The sequence below is a fragment of the Halichoeres trimaculatus genome, unplaced genomic scaffold (assembly GCF_033239565.1).
Source record: "Halichoeres trimaculatus isolate MK-OKI-2021-1 unplaced genomic scaffold, fHalTri1.1 fHalTri1_scaffold_2, whole genome shotgun sequence".
Classification (NCBI taxonomy): Eukaryota; Metazoa; Chordata; class Actinopteri; order Labriformes; family Labridae; genus Halichoeres; species Halichoeres trimaculatus.
The window spans coordinates 7731964-7756865 of NW_027437180.1; the positions used below are offsets into that span (position 1 = coordinate 7731964).

The 24902-nt window shown below is 42.3% G+C and overlaps 1 protein-coding gene across 7 annotated transcripts in view; it reads left to right on the forward strand.

The window, feature by feature from the left end:
- The window catches only part of rims1b (regulating synaptic membrane exocytosis 1b), a 121321-nt gene that overhangs the window by 55310 nt on the left and 41109 nt on the right, over positions 1–24902 (forward strand). For all 7 annotated transcript variants that reach the window (XM_074694291.1, XM_074694239.1, XM_074694275.1 and 4 more), the window contains 9 exons: positions 1951–2243; positions 2785–3671; positions 18716–18756; positions 18908–19018; positions 19164–19263; positions 21954–22077; positions 22557–22603; positions 22857–22972; positions 23067–23197. In XM_074694291.1, the coding sequence (XP_074550392.1) occupies positions 1951–2243; positions 2785–3671; positions 18716–18756; positions 18908–19018; positions 19164–19263; positions 21954–22077; positions 22557–22603; positions 22857–22972; positions 23067–23197 (1850 nt within the window). The remainder of the gene's footprint in view (positions 1–1950; positions 2244–2784; positions 3672–18715; positions 18757–18907; positions 19019–19163; positions 19264–21953; positions 22078–22556; positions 22604–22856; positions 22973–23066; positions 23198–24902) is intronic.

Below are 24902 nucleotides of genomic sequence, written 5' to 3' on the forward strand. Positions count from 1 at the left end.
GCACTAGCTCCAGCTCTGTCAGAAATGGCTTTGACTGTCTCTAGTCTGGCCAGCATGTTGTTTTTAACGCATGTTAACTTTCTCTGAAGTTAACATTGTCAATAAATGGACCCACTCAGTATCCAGCTTTTACATATGCTCAATGATTAAAGTTATGGAAAATGATGGCTCAGTTCTTCTTCAGCCTCTGACTATGGACACAATTTGACTTAGGAGTAAAGTGGGTTGTAAAAGTCATCATGCATTACTTTTTACTGTGCTGTACTGACTAATGCACACAGTTAAAGCCCCTGTGAGGACTTTAAGTGATAGTGAAATTGTGTCAGTTTTATATATTTGCCTGTTCATAATCCACGATTTAAAATGAGATTATCAGGCCTAAAATAGGTTATTTCTAAGTATTCTGCTTGGATTTCCTCGCTTGGATTTATTTTAAAGTAATGTCAGACGACCAGGCTTGGTTCATGTAAAGAGTTTACCCCAAACCTGAAGAGGATTTGCGCTTCTGATCAAGGATACTTTAATTATTTATTCATTGAAAATAAAGAAATAAATAAATTAATTAATGACATGTTCTTGTAAATATATATTTTTTTCTGTTTAATGTGACTTAACATTTCAGTGTTCTTCATCTGTTAAAAAGTGGATACTATCCCATCATTCACTGGCATAAAGTCAGAGGGCGCTGGGTGTTAGTAACCTGTGCAGCTGTGGAGGAGGAGGGGGGAGCTCCAGTCGTGTAGTTATGATCCATGTGCTGGTATTGTCAGCTGATGATGAGTTGAATAATGGTGAGGAGCTGAAGGGATTACTGCCCTCTGCTAATCTGGTGTCCCTCAGCTGAGGTGAAGAGGTGGAGAAAGTCTGAGAGAGAAAGCGATGGAGGGAGATGGAGAGGGTAGTGTGTGGCTGGGCGGCTGCCCGACAGCTGTGGGCCGTGCGGGCGGCTGATTTACTTTAGATTAGTCTGGACATGCGCCAACTGGGATTCAATCAGGCCATGATGAATGTGCTTTGGCGCGCTAAGAGCTAACTGCTAACTGCTACACCGAGTGCTAGCAGTCCATCCTGCCAGCCGTCAAGGAGTAACGTGTGGTGGTTTGTGGATGTCCTGGAGGTGGTTTTTTGTTTTTTATCTTCAGCAAAGATTCTGTGCAGCGGAATACAAGTGACCATTGTGTTTTTTCCCTCCGTGCTCTGGATTTATTCTCTGAAAATAAACCGCTGGGATTATATACGGAGGGAGATAAATCCTGTTTTTTTTCCTGTGGAGTGAGGTGATATTCAGTAGCCATGGCTACATGTGAGTATGTGATGTCTTTCATAGATTTGATGTAAAAAGAGAAAGGTTTAAACTGTGTCACTGCTTCTGTATGCGGCTTTATACATGACTCTTGCGATACAAACTACATTTCATGGCTTTCTGAGTTTAAATAGAAAATTACAACCGGCACAGAATAATCCCTTTGCACATTTAAAAGTACGTTGATCTTTCCTCTCTAACACTACAGTGCAGTATTTGTTTTGGGATCTTGGTTGTAAAATATTTTTTTTACAGTTGTGTCACAGATGTGTCATCCAAGATAATAGAAAAGTTGAGACATAAAGGCAGCCCACCACTCTAATAAGGGGCATATCTGATATCTGATATCTAAATATCCAGGTTAGCAGAAAAGCTTGGGGGGTAATGTACAGTAAGGAATGGTGAGGTTAGGACTGGTCACTGTGAGATTAATAAACACATCACACAACGAGGGATGGTCAAAGTCCTCGTGTTTTATTTCATGTGCTCCCTGACTGTATATTCTACAATAATATGCTGTGTCATGTGAACAATGACAGTTTTCAGATTCTGTGTCCCAGCATGCCTTTCTACTATTTATTGAAAAGCTTTTCTTTAGTAATGCTCAGCCAAGCGTCTCAACACGTCTCTCCTCTCTGCTCCTGTAGGTGATGTGGGTTTGCAACCTGTGCCGTAAACAGCAGGAGATTCTCACCAAATCAGGAGAATGGTTTTCGGGGTCTGGGGTGCGGCCTGGGAGCCTGGGCACCTCCTTGAACAACTTAGCCACTGGAGGTGAGGCTCAACGGGACAGGAAGCTCCTCCGCTCCAGATCCCAAGCTCCTCCCTCTGGAAACGCAGGGCCGCAGGACGGGGTGCATCCCCCCACTGGTGTCACAGCTCCCAAGGGTGCTGACAACATGCCTGGGACACGCTCTCAGAGTGAGCCACCTAAAGAAAAGTAAGACATCAAAAATACACTCACACACACACACACACACACACACACACACACACACACACACACACACACACACACACACACACACACACAAACACACACACACACACACATCCAAAATGTGTTGAAGTCTCTGCAGCTGGTGGATGTGTCACAAGCACAAACAATAACTGATTTTTCATTAGCACGATGCAGAGGAGAATAAGAGATTTATTCAAAGTGAAAAAAGCTCGGACGGCTAGTGAGCTAAAGCTTTTGTTTATTTTTTTAATCCTTGGGATAGAAAATAGATCTGTGTTTGTTCTGGTTTAACCAATAGAGAAGCTAGGTCACAGATATTTGTCTTTAAAGATCCTGTTTTCTCTCTTCACTCTGTTGTTTGCATTCAGTGGGTGACTTATCTCTGTTTGGTGTTTATATGTTTTGATCTGACCGAGATTCTGCAGCTTTAAGAAATGTTTCATTATCAGATACCATTTAAAATGTCCTTAAAACTTTTATTTGAAGCCAAAAAGATGCATGTTTCTATCTCTTCTTGAAGGAAGCGGCCAGTTTCCCTTCATGAACAAAACGGTAAAGGAGGAATGGGACGTGGGAGTGGCCGAAGAGCTGCTGGGAAGTTGCCCTCTCAGTTGTCGCTGGACGAGCGTGTGATGTCTGGAGACAGGGGGGAGAGACGGCTCGGAGACGGACGGAGACTGGAGAAGATCCATTCTCAGGACTACGAGGATGGCCAGCAGAACTTTGGTCTTTCAGAAACCCACAGGAGACGCCCGGAAGATGAAGAGCAGAGGGAGCGCCAGCGGCGTGAAGAGGAGTTTCAGAACCGCTACCGCAGTGACCCCAACCTGGCTCGATACCCAGTGAAACCACAAAAGGAGGAGCAGGAGATGCGGATGCATGCTAAGGTGTCCAAGGTCCGCCATGAAAGACGGCACAGTGATCTTGCGATCAATGAGGTGGGACTAGGACCTGAAGGAGGTGGAGGTGAGGTGCCTGAAAACCGCTTGTCCAGGAGGACTGGAGGTGGAGAGGGAGGCCGCAGAGCCGGCTTTGAGAACAACCGAGCCTTCTCAGCAGACAGGACCGGGGGGGTTGGAGGGGGGGCTCCACCTGCAGGTGGTGGAGTGAGATCAGGACCTCAGTCTGGGGGACCGGTGCCTCCAGATTGGGGTCCAAACAAAGGTCGCCTGGAGCCTGGCTCCATACGGACACCAAAGGACAAGGGTGGGGATAACTTGCTGAGAAAGGACTCTCAGAGCTCGGACCAGTCTGAGTCTTTGCGGCCGCCCCCTCCACGGACCTACAAGAGCAAGCGCGGAGTCAACAAGAGGCAGATGTCCATCAGCAGCTCAGAGGAGGAGGGCGGCTCCACGCCTGAGTACACCAGCTGTGAGGACGTGGACATGGAAAGCGTCAGTGAGAAAGGTCAGTCAGACAGATGTGCACACTCTACAGGCTTACTTTGCTAAATATAGCTGAAGTCGAGTACCTGGTGTGTTCGCTGTCATCCATTTCCTTACTTTAGACGTGTTTTCATGTCCCTGCGAGCTAGCTTTGACGTCTTACCTGTTTCTTTCTACTTGACAAAAGTTGTTACTGGTCCTGTTTCCGCTCTGATAGTGCGATTGTTATTGAGCAAGATTTTGTCATGGCAACACTTGCAGCTTGTACCACCCACTGTGTCCCCAAGTTTACCTAATTTATCACAGGTTTTAAAACTTGGTGACCAAAAATTCTCATTCAATATTCAACAATAATGAAATGAGTCACTGAACAAAAGTGTAGATTCACTGTTCATAGAACAGCTGAGTAAAATAAGAACATCATAATCTTCATCCTCATCAAGCTCTTCCTCTTCCCACACTTCTAAAGCTCAAATAGCTTTGATAGTAGATTTTTGCTAATGTGCAAAAAAGCTTAAGAGATATTTTTGACCCCAGGATTACTCTGATAGCAGCACTCTGTAGTTTCTGACTGAAAACCTATAGGATGAGTGACAGGATGATGCACCCTCCCGGCGCCCACAGCATCACTCTCCCCAGAGTGTCATCCACACCTCTGTGCTGTGGCTGCTCTCAGGACAGCTCTCGTTTATTCGGAGAGTCCCCGTGATTTAGGCCAGCAGATTTGTGGAATTAGGCCAGTGGCTCGCATGCTACGTAATACTTAGCAATCATCCAGCTGCAGCAGCAAACCTTGGACTGCTAGCTTAAACTGAGCGTGGCTCTGTTTGCACCCTGTGTAGTAACAGCCGGCTCCTCGTTGCAGACATGGGTTTGCTGCTCACGCCGGTGCAAGACGCAGAGTTTTAGAAATAGAAGATACCTGTGCTCCATTAGCTTACAGGCCTCTTCCAGATGTTTTAATCTAGATTACTATAACTCAGGGACTGGTAACGGGTAAGTGGTGTGGATTGAAATGATTAGCTGCTTTAAACACTCACAGGATGTCTCTACTTTCTCTCATTAATAGCATAAAGAAATGTTTCCTTTCCACAAGTGTGAGGGCAGATTAAATTAGGAGACATGGCTGTGCATCTTGTCTGTTTTCAGGGGTCAATAATATATTATATTTGATGCATTTGTTTAACGCTTGTCTTGAATTGGGCATGTTTGAGTGCAGATGTGAGGGGTTTTGCATGAGAGGCTTTAAAGTTGTGGTGGTCTGAGTGGCACTACAGCTTTATGAGATGTGGTAAACAACCTTATGTTATGTGTCTGCAGTCAGAGGAGCTCATAATAAGGTGTGATGGCCTCACAGTTTAAGACTTGGACTGATGCTCACGCTGAAATTAATGAGAGACATGAACTCACATGGTGGAGTTTCATCACATCCTCCACATTTCTTCATTTGTTTGATATTTTTATTCTCACTTCACCTTATTTCACCCCTTCCTTTGCTGTTGTTCGGCAATAGAAGGCTGAAGACCGGATACACTGGAGTATCCCAATACTCTGTTTGGATATATATGATGTTTGTTTTGTCACTGACACTGTTTCAAAGTTATTATGGGAGTATTATTTTCTTCAGTGAACAGGTCAGCTGAACAGAGAATGACCTGTAGTGAGCAGAGAGCTGGAGATGAGATGCAGCAGCACCAAACCTGACAGTTTCCTGGTTTGTGAATGTGCAAAGAGTTGTGATCTTCTTGCTGTTGCACAATCCACAGCTGAAGAAGAAACACTTTATTTTGGCCATGTTGGTTTGCTCTTTATTTGGTCTCCCCTCTGTAAACAAGCCAGCGTTGAATCAACCTTCAACAAAAGGATGACTACTGTTCACTGTCTTGAGTCTGTGACCATATTTGGTTGAGGATTTACTGTGGGTGTCTGTGGATGTCCTTTTCTCTGTGCCCTGATGTATTTAAACTACACTTACAGGTACAAACATTTTTGTTCAAACCACATATTTTCAATCCTTCAACATTCCCTGAACCACAGACTTCACTGTCTCTTTTTGCTGTAGTTCAGACAGATGTGATGTTACTTACAGGAAAATACACTGTTTGTAGGGATGGGTACCGCATTAGGTACTTTTAAAGGTACCGACCGAAATCTGTGAAGAGTACCGGGTACCATTTCAATAAAAATCAAAAGGTACCATGTTTAGGTACCTAAATGCATCTTTGTGACTATGAGGGAGTGGAGGAGTAGGCGATTTTCCATGCTGGACATGAACACAGCATTACAAGGTTATATATTAAAGAATACATATGCCAAATTGAAAAACAAAAAAATTTATACTATGAAACAAATTGATATTTTTTTACCAAATGAGCACAAAAAAGAATCGAAAATTGGTACTGTTGAGTACCGGTACCGATTGCCAGGTACCGGGCATACCACCACCGTACCGTATCGTTTTTTATGTGGAAGGTACCCATCCCTAACTGTTTGTATTCTCAACTGGACAAACAGCTGAAATAAAACATTAAGTGGCTAATGCCAGCATTTATCCATCAAAACACAGAACTGGATTACACCAGATTTGTGTAAGTTCAAACTAAACTTGATTAATGATACTGAATTTAGCGACTAACCCCAGGACCTAAAAAAGTTTGAAGTTGTGAAGCTTCAAGCTCAGTTTGTTTCAGTTACTGTGAAGAGAAGACTTTAAGATGCAGCTTTGAAAGGTCAGACTGCAGAAAGAAAGACATCCATCACTAAAACAGAGCCAGAAGAAGAAAAAGAGGCTTGACTGACCCATCAAACACCAACAATGGACTACTGACGACAATGATAGATGGTGCTATAGACCAAAGAATCAAAGTTTGAAATATTTCCTAAATCACACAGGATTTTTGTACATCTTATGTAGGGATGGGCACCTTTCATATTTGAAATGAAACAGTACAGATTCCTGGTACCTGGCAATCAGTACCAGTACTCAAGGGTACAGATTTTTGGTACTTTTGTGTGTTTATGTGGAAAGAAATATCAATATCTTTAATAATAAAATGTAAATTCTTTTCAATTTAACATTTATTCTTCAACATACAACATGTCCAGCATGGACATGAACACAGCACTCTCCCACTTCCTCACAGTCACAAGGATGCATTTAGGTACCTAAATATTAGGGGTGAAACGGTACTCAAAAATCACGGTTCAGTACGTACCTTGGTTTTAGGGTCACGGTCCCGTAAATTTTCGGTATAGTATGGAACAACACAAAACCATTTGCTTGTTTAGCAAGTTTATTAAACCAAAAACTTGCCATTACACAGCGAGGGGGGAGGCTCTTCAAGCTCCGGTTGGTCGTTAGCAGCAGCCATGATGCACAATTCAGACACAAGCTCCTGTGGCTATGGAAGCTCTTTGATATTCATCTTCTGACTGGCTCACTGTGAGACATCACGTCCACATGATATGCACATAATCGCAAAGCACGAATCACAGACCACTTTCCTCATGAATATTGAAACACCTTCCCTGCTCAGCCAATCATAGACGAGTACTCATGTTAATATTAAAGAGCCATGTGCAGCAGCTAACATACACTCACTGTACTCGTTCGAATACAGCACTGTACCAAACCGAACGGCCTTATGGAGCGGTTCGGCACGAATACATGTACCGTTACACCCCTACTAAATGTGGTACCTTTTGATTTTACTTGAATTGGTACCTGGTACTTTTGACAATATTCGGTCGGTACCAAAAAAGTACCTAATTTGGTACCCATCCCTAAATGTATGTGGAAAAGGTGAAAGGATGGTCCTTCAGTTTGTGACATCAAATATCAACATGGAGGAGGAAGCGTGATGGTCTGGGGCTGTGTTGCTGGATCCAGGGTCTGGGACTTGTAGAGTAAGAGTAGGAGATACCTTGAACCATAAATGGCTCCTACAGTACTTTTGTTTGTAGCTATTATTTCTGCCAGAAATAGATTCATTGATAAGTCGAAAGTTTAGATTACATTTTAGATTATAAATGAATGCGATGATTTATTTTTTAACTTTTGTTTGGCGTATACTTTAACTTCATAATACAATGAGACATCAAGCTGAATTAAATTGAATTAAAGTGAAAAAAAAGTTGAAAAACTGGGCTGATCTAAAAGTTTTGACTGGTAGTGTAGCTGTGAAGTTGAATAAATCTACTTAGACATTCCTTTTTTTTTTTTTTGCCAATTTTCCTGAGCCTCTCTCAGTTGCCATTGGGTGGGAGGTGGGGTACACATGGACAGGCTTCCAGACTGACTCAGGGCTGACATGAAAAGACCACTCCTGTCATATCAACCATAAGTGTGGCTAGGTGTGGAAATTAAAACATAATTGAAAAGAGAGCTATTACATGGGGTACAGGACTGTGTTTTCAGCAATATATTATTATTATTTTGTAACTGAGGTAAGTACATCATAAGTAAGACATCAACATACATGAATAAAAGGCTGAGTTTGCACAGACTTTTACAATGATCTGTCAACAACATGTGACACAATCTAAAAGCTGTGCAGAACATGTATTCAGTGCTGAATACAAGTGTTGACGCTCAGATAGCTCAGATTACAAGCTTTGATATTTTGCATTATTTATCACTAAACAGACTTGGCATACAAGAGGACATTGCGTGCAATTTTTCAAACAGAGCAGTGGATTATTTGTGTTATTAAATCTCATAGCAGGATTATATAATAAGAATTACATTGAGGTTTCCTATACATGGACGGCATCCCATGAAAAATATAAATTAATCTTCCGAATGTCTGCTTTAATGACTCTGCAGATCTGGAGCAAAAAGGAAGCAGGGAGTGATTTGGTGTAATTGGGTTACTTCCTCAGTGTAAATATGAACACAGAGGTGATAATGGGCAGAGGAAATAGAAAGGGACAGTCTGTTAGGGTGATGCTCAGCCCCAGTGTGCTGCACTCAAGCCAACGTATACGCGTGTGTGTGAAAGAGAGTTCCAGGTTTACATTAATTACTTTAAACCTCCTGAAGAATCAACATGAAACCTGTTCACACACCACTGGTGCAAGGAGCCTAAGTGTGCAGAGAAAGAGAGCATTAACTTTGGGATGGCAGCCACTGGTTTCAACCTGTAACACACTGTTTAATCAGAGTTACCACTAAAACAGCCTTGTGTGTTCCCCTAACAAACAGAAACACTCACAATGAATAAAAACATTTTCCTCCTCAGTCATTGCTACCAAATCCTCCCCACCTAGCTGTCTCTGAGGGGATATTCAGCGTGACAGGCTGGAAAATGTACTGCGACAAGAGAATATGTCGATGGCAGAGCGTGGAGGCTACACTCTCTCTGGGCGATAAAAACTGAGACCAGAAAGACTCACGGCCTCTGGCTGACCAGTCAGCTGGCTGGAGTCAGTGTCCCGTAAGCCATTTGGCATCGGTACAGATGCTTATTGTGTCACACTCATTTAGCCCACAGCAGACTCCTTGTCTGATGGCAAGAATAAGGTTATAATCTGTTCATTCTCAGGCCTTGTCCTGGATCTGCGGTTTGTTGCAGAGGTTTCAGATCTGCAGGAAAATTCTCTTTCAATCGGGAAAAATCTGTTTTACTACAAATAAAAAAATTCAGAGGTTAAATAATTTGTCATAAATCTCAACATTCACAGGAACTGAGCTCCTTAGGTATCTAACTACACTTTAGACTTTATCACAGTTGTATGCTATTGATGAAAGCCAGGTTTGTAAAATAACGGAGACAGAAGTTCACTTCAATAATGAAAAAAAAAAAAAAAAAAAAGAAAATAATAAACTTACAGCCAGCTTACCATGACTCAGTAGTCTTTTGTTGTAGTACCAGTTTTGTAGCCAAGTCACAAAACCTTAAGTCTTTGTCAAGCCTTTAGTCCTCAGTGTTTAAGTCACCAGAGAAGTCCTAGTTGTCAAGGCGTGAGCACTCCGTGGAGCCAGAGCCTTGTTGCACACTCCCCACAATTTTCAGTGTCTTAGGCTGCGTTTACACGACGCCAAAAACGTTTAAATCCGATAACATTTCGTTGCGTTTCAGCCTTGCGTTTAGATGAGACTGTGTTGCGTTTCGTCCGAAAACGGAAACTTTTGAAAACGCTCTCCAGAGTGGAGAGTTTTCAAAATGCTCCTCATCCAGCCTCGTATATACACAGAGCAGAGCATTTCAGGGTGAAAGGCTGACGTCACCGCATGCTAGGGCTGCACGATTATCGCAATCGCAATCGCAATGTCAGCACATGCAATTATGTAATCGCAAAAGAGGATATCGCAATCGCAGTGTCAGCACATGCAATTCAGATTTTTCTCCATGATAACCAAGCAAGTCTGTAGACTCATCATGACACAACTTTTTTTATTGAATCGCAAGCACAATCGCAATATTGTCCACCTAATCGCAAATCGCACCTTTTCCCCAAATCGTGCAGCACTACCGCATGCGCACTCGCAGTTTCAGGTGAAGGTTGCGCACGCAGCCGCAACTTCCAATTAAGCCATTCTGGTCCAGTTGGTGGCTGTAATGGGCCTCAAGGTTGGATGGCCAACGGTCTCGTACATTAAAACGGCAGAAAAAGAAAGAACAACCACAACAATGACATCCGAGTAGCATATATACACACATATATCCACATTGCCAACTGCTGGCCGGGCGGGGCCACTACATGGTTGTGACTTGTCCTCTTGGAGTCGTATGCACATGGATCGTTTTCACGCCGGCCTCATGTAAAAGTGGGTGGCTTTTGGAAACACGAAGGAAGAATCTTTGTGGGAGTCTCCGCGTAAACGGGGCCTTAGTGTGCCCAAAGACTTGTGAGAATTAGCAGGAACATCATGCGTGGTAACAATTTTTGTTTTTGTTTTAACGGTTTGGAAGATAAGTGTGAAAGTTGTTTCACCTGTGCCCTCCAGCAAGCTTAGGGGACCAAACTACTCAGGGCAGTTTCAGCTTGGAATATCTTTGTGTATTATGAGAAATGAGAAAATCAGAGAAAAACTCTGTTGGGTCCTTTAAAAAGTATTTTTCCTGAATGGGTATGTTCCATCCTCTTAAAATGAGGTTAAAAGCTAAAGAGGGTCTGAACAATGAAATATCCTCAAGCTTCTGGACCAAAGTGCATGGCTGCCGTGAGCACTCAAAGCTCAGTCTGTCTCCATGAAACAAGAAGTAGGTATAGTGTCCCTGAGATTTTAGCCTTAATGAGTGAGGAGTCCAGCTGCTCTGCAGGTTCAGTGCAATGCAGCTGGTTTTGATTCAAGCCGTTTTGACTTGTAGCCAGGTATTTGGTAAACCGGATATAACTTATACGTTTACGCCTGTCATCCACATGAAACCACAGTGTTACGTCACTAAAAACAATGTTTTCTGAAAACTCCAGCCAAAGTGAAGATTTTGGAAACTTTGGTTTCATGGTTTTGTGTGGACGCAGGTAAACATAATTTTTAGTTCTCAAACGTCACAACTGAATGATGGGGGCTCATTCTGGTTGGATGGCACAGGTTTTACATCTGATAAACGCTGTCAAATACGGGTTTGGCATGGCTCAAGCCCAAACAGCAACCTCTGATCCAAGAATATGAGACAATGCAGAAGTGCTAAAATCTGCTGTTTCTTGAGTCTTAGTTTGAGGCCGGCTCTGGAAGTACCGAAAGTCACATACACACCAAGCCAAAAAAAGCCATTTTCAAAGCATGAAATAAACCTATTTACAACCTGGTTCAAAAAACGTCTCATATCTGAGTCACTAATTTTACAACCGGCACCCACTGTGCGGGGGGTGAATTTTTTTCTAACTAGGCCGTTCAGAGGATATTAAGATTGCGAGCTCCCCCAATCAGAGGCACAGCTGAGGGTCACGTGACCGACAAGTGCCCTATGGCTGTACGCAAAGCCCTTGCCACTACCAATATGGCCGCTATTGCGGATGTGCTTCATTTTCAGTTTCAGAAACAAACGGGTGACGTCCATGTTTTATACAGTCTATGCTCGAGCTGCACCTATTGGCAGATTTGCCCTCTGCATGTGGATGAAAGTGTTTTTTAAAATGAACGAGGGGGGGGGGCTCATTTTTGAAAATACTCGGCTACATGTGGACATGGCCTGGGAAATAGAGTCTCACAATTAAATTTAAAATGTGGACTTTTTTTATGTAGCTCTTTCTCTTGTTTCCCGACCTCTCAAAGTCCGGGATGAGAACTGAGAACCAGTGTTTTTCAGTAGGTGTCTGTCTCTTTCTGGGTGGACATGCTGTGCTACAGGACACATTATAGACACTCTTGATGATTAAAATAAACACAAACGCCGAGAGCTCATTTACTACAGCCAGAGTTTTTAAGGTGATTTAAATTTGCTTTTGAACATTTGGCCCATTATCATTGAGTATCTAAAATACTTTGTATTTGGCTTTTATTTCTGATTTCTTTCTCTATAAACTTTAAAATATTTATAAATACATAAAGTCTTACATCTGTCACATCAGGGCTCTGTCTTTGGAACTTAGTGAATGGGGATCAGTATCGATACAAGTTTAAGATATCAAATAAAATAAAATGAGAAGTATTTGTACTGGTATCAAGATATACCTGCTGCCAAACCGCTGTTGCACAGGATTTTAACCAACCTGATGTCTTTAACCCAGTGGCTGAGTCATTACAGATGCTAGCATTAGCATAGCCTGTCATGCAATCAGCAGTTTCAAGTAACTTTAGCACCTCACTGAGCTTGTCTCTGTCCTCATTGGTTCTGTTAAATATCTGACTGGCAGCGCTGCTCCAGCATCTCTCCATCCTGACAAGAACTGGAGCTGTGTAATGCTACATGTAAACACACATGAAGGCAAACACATGTGACAGTCCTTGCTGTACTAAATAAATTTATTTAAAACATTGTGTACAAGAAAAATCATTTCACAGTCTATTTTGATACATAAGTTTGAGTCCTCATCTTTACCCTCCAAGGCCTAACCCAGCCAATATCTGAGTCATCGCTGTTGGAGTCTGAGTCCTGTACTTGAGTTTGTCAACACTGACTGGCACCTCTATGTAGCTTTTAAGATCAAATGAAACAAACTCAATGATGTGCTGTCATTACGAAGTTAACCCTTAAACTAGCTAAAGATGCTGGTAATTAAAACAATATGAGCTCAGCTTCAGGGCTCGGCAGTGGGTAACATTAGCATTAGCACAGGGGTCATCAACTACATTTGTCTGAGGGTCAAAGTTTTTTTCTTCAGACACTTTGAGCAAAAGATGCTCTCATAAAATAAAGAAAATTACAGTAATATATTAGTTTTCCTTCCAAATGTGTTATTCTTTAGCATTTTTCGGAGTTAATAGAACCACATTACCAATACTGCAGCAAGCCACCAGGGGGCGATTGCAATGTTTTAGGTTTCATAATTGTGAGACTGTCAAATAGTCCATTACTATCAGATGCAGTGAAGTAGGCTAAGGAGAGCAGCGGCAGGAGAAAAGCCTTGTGGATATATTTAAAGCTCAAAAAATGTTAAACTCACAGAGCCTCAAGAGGAAAGTGTCAGGAATCCAGGGGAGCAGGAAACAAGAGGTGGACCCAACTGCAGATATTACAAAATGTCTATTTAACCAAACTGATAATTTAAAGTTTGAATCAAAAACTCATACAAAACCAAAAACCATGTGAAAACTCACTAAAAGGCAAAACAAGCTAGGGTACACGTGTAGCAACAACAGAACAATGAACTGACACAAAACTCAGGAAACAGTCTGTAAAGAGAGGGGATCAATCAAACACAGGTGTGAAACAAGACACAGGTGAAACACATGAGAGGTAATCAAACAGGAGGGAAACACAAAGAGAACCAAATCAAACAGGGAGCATCAAAGTGAACATGAAACAACAGAGGGAAAAGACAAGAATAACTGATGCCACATTTACTCCCACAAAGATTCTTCCTTTGTGTTTCCAAAAGCCACCCGCGTTTACATGAGGACGGTGTGAAAACGATCCACGTTCACACGACTCCAAGAGGACAAGTCACAATGATGTAGTGGCCATGCCAGGCCAGCAGTTGGCGATGTGGATATATGTGTGTATATATATGCTACTCGGAAATCAGCCATCATTGTTGTGGTTGTTCTTTCTTTTTCTGATGTTTTATTGTGTGAGACGGTTGGCAATTCAACCTTGAGGTGCATTACCGCCACCAACTGGACTGGAATGGCTTAACTGGAAGTTGTGGCTGTGTGCGCAACCTTCACCTGAAACTGCAAATGTGTGCATGCGGTGACGTCAGCGTTTCACCCTGGAATGCTCTGCTCTGTGTTTATACAAGGCAGGATGGCAGGATGGGGGAGCTTTTTGAAAACGCTCCACGCTGGAGAGCATTTTCAAAAGTTTCCGTTTCCTGACAAAACGCAACGAGGTCTCATCTAAATGCAAGGCCACTGTTTTTGGCGTCGTGCAAACACATCCTGAGATTAACACAGAAAACACAAGACAAGAATCACAAAGAATAACCACAAAGAAACACTGGGAGACTGAAATTCAAGAAAACCTAAAGCCTGAAATCAACAAAAAGCAAACTTGAGACAGAACCATCACAGAAAGTTGATGCAGAAAACTTAAATGAATGGACCGATGAGTATGAGTTTATAGAGCTAACTTTTAGAAATGCTCTACATGTGTGCTTCATCTGAAACCAAACTGTTGAAGGGTCTCCAGTCAGAAACACATTTCTACTTTGAAATCTCGTCATTAACCCATCTTCAACTGAACAAGAGAGAGAGACACAACAGATCCTGAGTCAGTCAAGAGCGCTGCAAAAAATTGCTGCTTTGGCGATCTCAAAATTGCATTGTCTAAAATTGCGATTTCGATCTGAAAACGATAAATTGTTCAGCCCTATTAAAAAGTCACATGATTCATTGAACATACCTCTGTCTTCATAAGGCAGAGAAGGTTTAAGATGAAATCAGATAACTGTGTGTGTTGGATGGATTAAACTGAACTCATCACACAAATACCAACAAATACTTCAGACAAAGTTACTTGTGTAAAGATTTAAGAAGATAATTAGAGATCATAAGATCATTGATTTGTGACCTAAAACAGGTTGAAATGAACTGAAGACCTTGTCATGATTTTTCTGTAGAAGGGATTTAGCCAAGCTTGTGATTTTACAGACTTAAAATGTAGAGATACCAGACTGATCCCACAATGACAGGTATAAACCCCTCCCTCACACACACTGAAATCACACACACTGACAGTGTTCATCTAGAACAGTACTACCGTACATAAATACCTGCAGGGATCTGATCCTTTGGTGTAGTATCAGTGAGAGAAGCAGCCCAGGTTTTGTGATCTGCCCGGCGTGTTCATTCTCAAACATCAAAAACCCGACTCAGCAAGTTTAAACTGCGGAGTCAGCATTTATCCTCCTGAGCATCCTCAGTGGACTTTCACATTTGAGATTAGCCGCTCTGGAGTCATGTCTACTCAGACTGTTTTTCTGATCTTCACCACCCGTGCTCTCAGCGGTTCACCTGTCAGAGCCGTCATGTTCTATTTAACGTCCCACCAGATGCTGCTACAAACGTTTTTGATAATCAGCAGTCTTTACCTTTCATTTCCATCCCAAAAAGTTTAAGCACTTGTCTCCATCTTTGCCCCTCCTTTGCCAAAAATCTCAAAGCATCCTTCATTTAGCTCTGAGCCAGGGTTGAACGTTTCCTGTACCTTGAAACTGAGCATCCTGAGTCAGTCCCTGCCTGATGTCACTCTGCTGTGTGTTTTATTCCTGTGGTGGGAAAGTGGCCATGAACATCACAGGCTGCTCTGGACCGATGCTGGGCCAGTTAGTTCTTCCACTTGAGCCGACAATCTGTCAGTGTTAATGAGAGCTGGGAAACTCTGACAGTGACTGCTGTCTTTGTCCCTGCCAGGCTCTGGCAGCAGTTTGGGGCTAACATGCAGCACAGTGAATCAGTTTGATTATGAATGAGGGGATTTGTTTTAGTTAAAAACTAAATATAGAGCTCCTTAAGTGTTCAAAAAATTCACTTTTTTCTGTTTCTTGTTGATAAAAGACTCACTACTAATTATCAGAGGATTTAACAACTATATTTGAGGATCTTGTTTTTCAAACCAGGCATTTCGGCCACCATGTCTTATCATCTCTAACTGGTCCGTCTAGAAAACACACCAACTCACACTTACACTTGCAAAAATGAAAAATAAATTAAAAAAAGGAAAATAAGGATCACACAATCAATGCACAGGTATAACAAGCTATAGTCAAATTTCTGGGGTGTTGATATGGTCAGTTAAGTAGCAATTGCAAATCTGTTTCAGCTGCTTTCTTATCAATAAAATAAACAACAGGTCCACTCAAGGAGCAACAATGAGACGGCCACCCAAACAGGAATTATTTTTCAGGTTGAGGCTTTTGACCCTTTTTTCCCTTCTGATCTCTTCTGGCTAATTTTAGCCGCGTTTCCACCAAGCAGTCTGGTTTGGTTCAGTCCGGTTTTGGCTCAGTTGGTACAGTTAAGCCTGATCCTATTTGCGTTTCGACAGCAAACTGTGCCCTCTCGTGGTAGGCGGCGTGTAAGTCGGATGCCAAAAGCCGCAGCTGTTAAACAATAGCGTGCCGCCGAAGCAGCGCGACACAGTTTACCCAGCTAATAAATCCAACGAAGAAGAAATACGTGACACAGTAAACAAAGAGCATAGATGGAAGACATGCAGCATTTTTTCCTCTCTGTAATTGGCATGTAGCTCTTTGATACAAAGTGCAATCAAGCTTTGTTTCAAAAAAGTCTGTGTGCCGCCAGAAAAAATGCAACCGCTGTTGGGGTGATGATTCTTTCGATCAATAAATGGTCTGCTGTGTTGTAGCTCCACCTTCAGAGAGCAGATCAGTTCAATCTAGCACCCATATGAAAGGGTCCCAAAAAGTGGGGCAGCCCGTCCCGGTTATTTGGGGATCTGTCTTGGGATAAGTCAGTGGAAACACCACAAAATGTGCTGCGTACTGGGACATACCAAACCGGTCTGGATACGTGTAAATGCAATTTTTGTTACTGCTCTAGTTTTTGTTTTGCTTAGATCAACATCTCTATTGAAAGCATGGTCTGTTACTTGGAGACTACAGAGGTTGAACAATAGTCAAACTCCTCCAGGACGGCACTCCAGTCGTGACATTGCAAGAAAGTTTGTTGTGTCTACCAGCACAGTCTCATGGAGCATGGAGTAAGATTCCAGGAGACAGGTAGACACTAGAGGAGCTGGACAGGTCTATAGAAGGTCTGTAAACCCTCAGCAGGATCAATATCTGCTCCTCTGTGCAAGGTGGGACAGGATGAGCACTGGTAGGACCCTACAAAAAGACCTCCGGTAGGCCATTGGTGTTCATTTTTTCACCTAACAATCAGTAAAGACTCCACCAAGGTGACCTGAGAGCCCCATGTCCTGTGGTAGATCCTGTGCTCAATGTCCCGCACTGTAGAGCTCAGTTGGCATTTGCCATAGACCACCAGAACTGATAAGTGTGCCACTTGCGCCCTGTGCTCTCCACCGACGAGAGTGGATTCAAACTGAGCATGTGCAAAAGATGTGAAAGAGTCTGGAGACGCCTTGGAGGTGAACATTACTGTGCTTACAAAATCTTACAACATTACCCGTTTGGTGGTGGGCCTGGGATGGTCTGGGGAGGTCTCTACAGGTTAGATAATGGCAGCCTGAGGTATTGGGATGAAATCTTTGGACCAACTGTAAGAACCTACACTGGGTTCCTCCTGGTGTACGACAGCGCCAAACCTCACATGGCAAGAGTAAGCAGGCTGTTCATCGAGGGTGAAAGAATTAAGACCATTGACTGGCTCCCATGTTCACATGACCTTCACCCAGTTGAATACCCCTGGGACATGATGATTTTGTACATTTGATGCCACCAGGTTGCTCCTCAGACTGTCCAGGAGCTCAGAGATGCCATGATCTAGATCTGGGAGGAGATCCCCCAAGACACCATCCATTGTCTCATTAAGAGCATGTCCCGACTTAGTCAGGCATGCATACAAGCACTTAGGGGCCACATATAATACTGAGTATCATTTTGAGGAGCTTCAATGACATTTTGGCAAAATGGACCAGTCAGCTGCATCATTTTGCACTCTAATTTTTGAGGTGTCTCTTGTTTCTTTCCTCTATATGAGATCATTTTCATTTCCATCGAATTATGTGGCATCCTCTTGCTAGTAAAGCCGCGTTTCCACCAAGCAGACCGGTTTGGTTCCTCTTGGTACAGCGTGCATTTTGTGGTGTTTCCACTGACTTATCCTGGGACAGATCCCCAAATAACCCAGACGAGCCGTCCCACTTTTTGGGACCCTTTTGTATGGGTGCCAGACTGAACCAATCCACTCTTGGGAGGTGGAGCTACAACACTTCAGACCATTGATTGGTCAATACTTGGGCACAATGGTCTGTTTTTGGTTGACTACAGTCTGTTGCAATAGGTTTGGCTCTACTAAGAAAACACAGAGAGGCTTGTAGTATATAATGTTGGACACTGGAGCCGGACTGACAGAAAAAGGACTTTAGGGCACAAGAAAGCTAAACAGGAGAGTGATGGAGCACGAGCTAAAACACGGGCTGAACTGTTTGTGCTAATGTCCATTGCAACCCACAGTCAGCTGTTATTCTGCAGTGGTCTGTTCAAACTTGAGAGTCTATCAATAAAATGAAGAGTGAGCTTACCTTCGCTCTGCTTGGTGAGGTTGGAGTTGATTGTTCTGGACACTAAACTAAACTACAAACTGGATTCACAAAGTTTGATTGTTGTCATATTTCGAACAGTTATCTCTACGTAACCACAAATAAAGAGATTACCGTGTTGCTTTGCATCCTGGGGAAAGTTGTCTCGAACAAAAAAAGTAGTGGGTGATAGTGCTCATGGGAAAACGATGTCTATATCCACTAACACTTCTGACCACAGAAGCCTCTCTGACTCCTCACATCTAATCCCTCTCTCTGTTCCTCCTCACAGGTGACTGGGACTGTCACTCTCTAGATCCTACAGTCTGGCACGTAAGTTCCTGCAAAACTTGGTTGAGTCCTGACACAATTGCTTTTTTTAATATACTTCCAAAAAATTCCTTCTCTGTTTATAAAAATCCCTCTCTCTACTTTCTTTTTCTCCCATCACTGTCTCCTTCATTGCTCCTCACCTTCTCTGCAGCATCCAGTTACGTGGCAGCCGTCCAAAGAGGGTGATCACCTGATTGGAAGAATTACACTTAGCAAGAGGTCGGCCATGCCCCGAGAGGCTGGCTCGCTCCTTGGCCTGAAAGTAAGCAGGGTGTTACTCATTCATGCTTGGATCTCTCTAGGCTGTTTGTTTTTGACTTAACACACGTGTTCAACAGTGCTGGAGGACTCACAGAGTCCAACACGGACCTATGTTGTTGTATTCATCCTTCTGTCTCCATGTGCAGGTGGTTGGAGGGAAGATGACGGAGACGGGGAGACTAGGAGCCTTCATCACCAAAGTTAAGAAAGGCAGCCTGGCGGATGTTGTAGGACACCTTCGAGCAGGTGTGAAATCATTATGTATACTTCCTCTGCTGGATTTATTGTACTCTAATCGTCTCTTAGGTCAAACTGAAATGATCTGACCCGGGCTGTTTGACTCCTCATTCTCAGGGGCCATGTTTGACTTTTACAGTCTGGCTGGCCAAGCTGGTTCTGTTATTCATCTTATTCAGGGGTCTTCAACCTACAGCTCTGGGGCCTCATGCGGCCCTTTGACTCCTTTCCAGTGGTTCCTTGTAGCTTTGAAAAAATATTACTGAAATAGAGAATGTTTAGGTTACCTCCTACAACATCAACGGCCCACTAACTTTCCTTGCACCTGTGGCTAAACTCAAGCTTTACACCCCTGGTTAAGATAACTAAATTGACAAAAAAGTAAAATCTGGAAGAAAATATTCTGTGTGGATGGATAATTTTAACTGTAAAAAGACCAGTTTAATGCTTGATGCATGGCAAGAAATTAGCAAAATACAAAAAATGAGCAATATCATGTTATCGAATGTAAGTGTTTTTTGTGGTTTTACAATTTCATAAATTTAAAGAAAGCCTTAATACATAACTATTCAATATATTTAAGCTTTGTTGTGCAAGTAAAGTAGATTTTGTGGCTCTGGAACGACTTAAATCCAGGTGAGATGAGGCTAAACGGCTCCTCTGATAGTAAAGACGACAGACCCCTGATCTGGTTAAATGAAAAGGTTTCTTATAGTTCATTTAGAACACACATGACTGCCTGCTTGATGCTGGGTTTAACACATCCTTTAGCTTCCACCCTGATGAATTTAACCTTATTATGTAATATAAGGAGGGACTAAATTGTTGGTTTCCTTCAGTTAAACAGTGAAAAACCCTTGATGGTCACTGAAAGAACTTGAAACAGATAAAAGCAATAATAGATTTAAAAAAAGTCAGAATATTAATGAATGGAAATCAGATTTTAATGTATAATTTAGGGCCAACAAGACCTTTAAGAAAACAAAATTGCTTTATGTTTTGTTAGGGAACCTTTTGAGACAATTACTGCAAAGTGATTTCTGTTTCTCCCAATGAGACTTTGCATCTGTTGACAGGTATATTAAGAAAAATTTGATGAATAGATGAACACTTAATTCTGTTTTACCAAAAATGAAAAGCAATGTCAGATTTTCATTGATTAAAACTACATCAAAAGGGTAAACTGTAGTACAGTCCGACCGATATGGGATTTTTGGGGCAGACGCCGATACCGATATTGGGGGCAAAAAAAGCCGGTATCCAATATATCGACCAAAATCCAATATATCAGCTGATATATATAATATATTCATTGATATACACAGGATATATACTGTATATAAACACAAATTATTATAATACCCATATGATTCAAGACAGAGACAGAACACTATTAAATTAAAACAAGGAACTTTAATTATAAAACTGTCAACATAAGAACTGTAGTGTAAACCAATAATAAATAATAACAAGCTGTTAACACAATAATAAATAAAGAAGTCAAACTGTAAAAACCTTAAATAAATGAGTCAAACTTTAAACACAGTAAGTAGAAAAAAAAGTCAAACTGTAAACACACAATGAGCAACTTACACAATGTTAATACACTGTATTATAGTCTTACATTAGATAATGGTCGATGTGTGAATTAACAGTAGCATTTATCTCTGTTTATCTCTCAAAAAAGCAACTAGCACAACGTTAAAACATTATAGTCTTCCATTACATAATGGTGGACAGAGTGGGCGGGCACTCGGGCAGTGTGCAGCCCAACACACAGACACACAGGAGCAGGAGTGACAGAATCTCCACGGAGCAAAACTTTTTATTATTGGCTACATTTTGACCGATGTTGATTAATCGCTGACAGGCATAATCGGCCCGATTAATTGGCCCGATCAATTGGCCCGATCAATTAATCAGTCGGGCTCTAAACTGTAGGGACCTTTACAGTTTGATAGTTTTTTTGTATCCTCCTGGAGGGTAAACTGAAAATTATGACACATTCTTACAAAATCTGAGGGTTTTAATGAGGGCTGAAGTAGCTCAGAGTAGTAGCTGTAGTTCACTCTTTTTTGGCTCAAATTGGGGGCATTAAAAAAGTGGGACCTCATCCATCCAGACGTGCAAGGTTCAGATTTCAGATAACAATCAGCAGCTGCAGGAGTGGGATGAGTCGTGATTTTTAAATTGTTATAATAATAGTATTAAAAGTGGAATTTTTTTTTGGGTTTTTTTTGCCAGTGAAAGGCAAAAAACTTCAATACCAGCATATGATGCATTGATGCCACCTGCCAATGAACAGGAGCAGCACTGTGAGATTTAGACCTGTAGGAGAACAGAGACGTCTGCTGCATTTAGTTTAATTCACTAATAGATTATTTGGACTTTTTATCAAGATTTATGTCAGGAACCTCTACAAAATGTCAACAAAAATCAGTATAAATGCAAACTTTGCTTGGTAATTCTGGAATAAATATGCAATATTCAATGAACAGTTAGCAATAATATTCCAAATGTACTTTGCCCCAAATGTCAACTACGACCCAAAAATAAGTCTTAAAAGAATTAGTGACTAGAGTTCAACTTATCGAGAAATATGAAGTTCAGTTAAGTCTGAAATGTCTGTGTTTACGTTGGTGCCTGTCTCCCTGTGGCCATCCTTTCACCATTTCAAGTCCTGTCCATGTCTTTCTCAGGGGACGAAGTGCTGCAGTGGAACGGGAAGTCATTACCTGGATTAACAAAGAAAGAAGTGTACAACATTATCCTTGAATCCAAGGCTGAACCTCAAGTGGAAATAGTTGTTTCAAGACCCATAGGGTAAGCTTGTTACTGTTATTAAATCATTCAAGAATCACTGAAGTGCTTGTTTGATGGTTTCGATCTTCTCTGACAGAAACTTCTGTTATGTCTCGTTCCTCTACCTAAAAGCTCTATCCACCGAATAATGTCCAAAAACTTCTTGAGAAAAGTGTATAGAGCATATCAGTAAGTAGAGCTGATTAATGGGTGGAGCCCCTTCATGTCATGTCACCCTGAAATCCTTTAATCCAAGAGACAACTGTCCTCTTCTCTCCTGTGACCCACCATGTTTCAGATTAATAGACATGTATTAGACTGGTTGCTTGCTTTTATTCCTCCACTCAACTGTTGGTTGATGTGAGCCTTTTACTCATTCATTTTTTAAAGATGAATGGAAACCAAAGTCCTGTCTGTACATAGAAAGCATCTCGGTGTGTATTTATAACTAGGATGTTTGGAATCTGAGGAATTCACTGAGTGTGTGTCTGGTTTTACAGCGACATCCCCAGAATCCCAGAGTCATCCCACCCTCCACTAGAATCCAGTAAGTAACTTCACCATCCCTGCTTATCACTTTTGAGAGTAAGTTCCTAATTTGAAAAAGAAAAACAGGATACAACAAGAGCATGCTGGAAGTGTGTTAGCAGATCCATTTGGGCTGAGTATGCCTCAGGAAGTAGCGTGAGGAGTTGGGAAGAAATGCGGTGGACAAACGTCTGAACCGTTTTTTCTGTAAATGGATGCTTAGATGAAAAAATTAAAGGATGTTTCACTGAAACAGTTTTCCTCTCCAACAGCGGGCTCAAGTTCCTTTGAATCACAAAAAATGGACCGTCCCTCGATATCAGTGATGTCCCCTACCAGCCCTGGGACCCTCCGAGACCTCCCTCTGGTCCTGCCAGGACAGCTCTCTGTGAGTATCTGAGGATAGAGGATGGAGGGGGTGGAAGTTTGTAGTATGTTTACAGAGATGACGACAGGCCAACTGTGATCATACACCCCCACAGGTGAAGCTGTGGTACGACAAAGTGGGCCATCAGTTGATTGTCAACGTCCTTCAAGCCATAGACCTGCCAACCCGACCAGACGGAAGACCCCGAAACCCCTACGTCAAGATGTACTTCCTGCCTGATCGGAGGTAACCTTACTGATTTCATGCTTTTGAGCCTTACTCGAATAGAAGTAGTGATATCCTTCCAGAAAAGCTGGTGCAGAGCTGAGAGCCAGCTTGTGTAAGAATGCTCATCTGTTCCCTTCCTTCTGAGTGAGGTCAAATGAGGTTCTTGTCAATAATCAGTGCACTGGCCACAGGGGATGCTGCTCTGCTCTGCTGCTTTATTAAGGAAGAGGCTGGAGAATCAGAATGCAAGCAAAGCTACAAACAGCTGCAGATGGAGTCAGCTCATCATGCAGTTGAATTGATTTAACAAACTCCAACCACACAAGTCTCGTTTTATGCCCTTTGGCTGTTAGAAAGCCTGTTTGTTTATGGATGACACACATACTTGATATTCAGCCTACATTGCTCTGATCAGCTGTTTGGGTCTACAACTTAAGAATAAGCAACAAAGTAAATTGTAGATTTAAACTTTTTGCTTTCAGTGTGACAGATGTTAAGGGCTGTAACATTTATTATTCCAGCCCAGTGTTGAACAGCGAACACAGTTTTGAGAATTGATAAACCCATTGTCTACAGCCAGCGACTGGGAAATCAACACTGACTTAAAGTGATACTCCGGGATGGAACAAGTTGGGTCCTATCACAAGGTTTAGGGCAGAAATTACCCCTACAGCAGTGTTTTTGAGCAGCAGAAGCCCAGAGCGCTCGCACCAAACACCCCCTCCCTGCTCCTCTGCAGGTTTCCTCTGCACTCAGACGGGGCCATATTTTACTTGACCAAAAACACAAATAAACGGACTCCCACTGAAAAACTCTGATATCGGTCTGCATTCACGCTTAATTTAGAGAATTTTCAGCGCGTTACTGGCTCTCATAATCACTCATCTTTACGTTGTTATTGTATAACTCGTCCTGGCAGACTACCTGCGTTTGTTTATATCTGGCAAGCTGCACGCACTGATACACTAAGCGGCGAGTGCCTCATAGCCAGCTGTGGCTCTGCAGCGGAGGTAGCGCTGTTTTACGACACAATGAGAACTAGAGCCTTATTTAGCAGTGTTTTTGCGCTGAAAATTCTCTAAATAAAGTGTGAATGCAGACTGATATCAGATTTTTTCGGTGGGAGTCGGTTTGTTTGTGTTTTTGGTCAAGTGAAAAATGGCCCCGTCTGAGTGCAGAGGAAACCGGCAGAGGAGCAGGGAGGGGGTGCTTGGTGCGTGCGCTCTGGGCTTCTGCTGCACAAAATCACTGCTGTAGGGGTCATTTCTGCCCTAAACCTTGTGATAGGACCCAACTTGTTCCATCCCGGAGTATCACAGAATAAACTCACTGTCCAACCAACATGAAATCACAACCCCCACCCTGTGACCAAACCAGGGCACGTCCAGCCATTAGCGATGATAACTGTCTGTGCTAATAGTGGAAAAAAAAATGATTGGCAGTAGCATTAGGCAGGTTACTCCATCCTGGAGTATCACTTTAAAGGTTTTTTTACCACAAGGTAACTCAGGATCCCTCCTGGCCTTAAGTAAGCACAGGAGTGTCTCCCCTCCCTTTTGTGCTCTGTTGAGTTCCGTTCTTCCTCTGTAAACTTTAGCTCATTCAGGTGTCCTCTTACATCTGAAGCAAGCGAACATATCGTCACTGTCAGAGTCCCTTGTTATTTTCAGTTTGGTTGTCTCTCTGTTTTTTTTATAGCCCACATTTCTATTCCTGGCTGTGG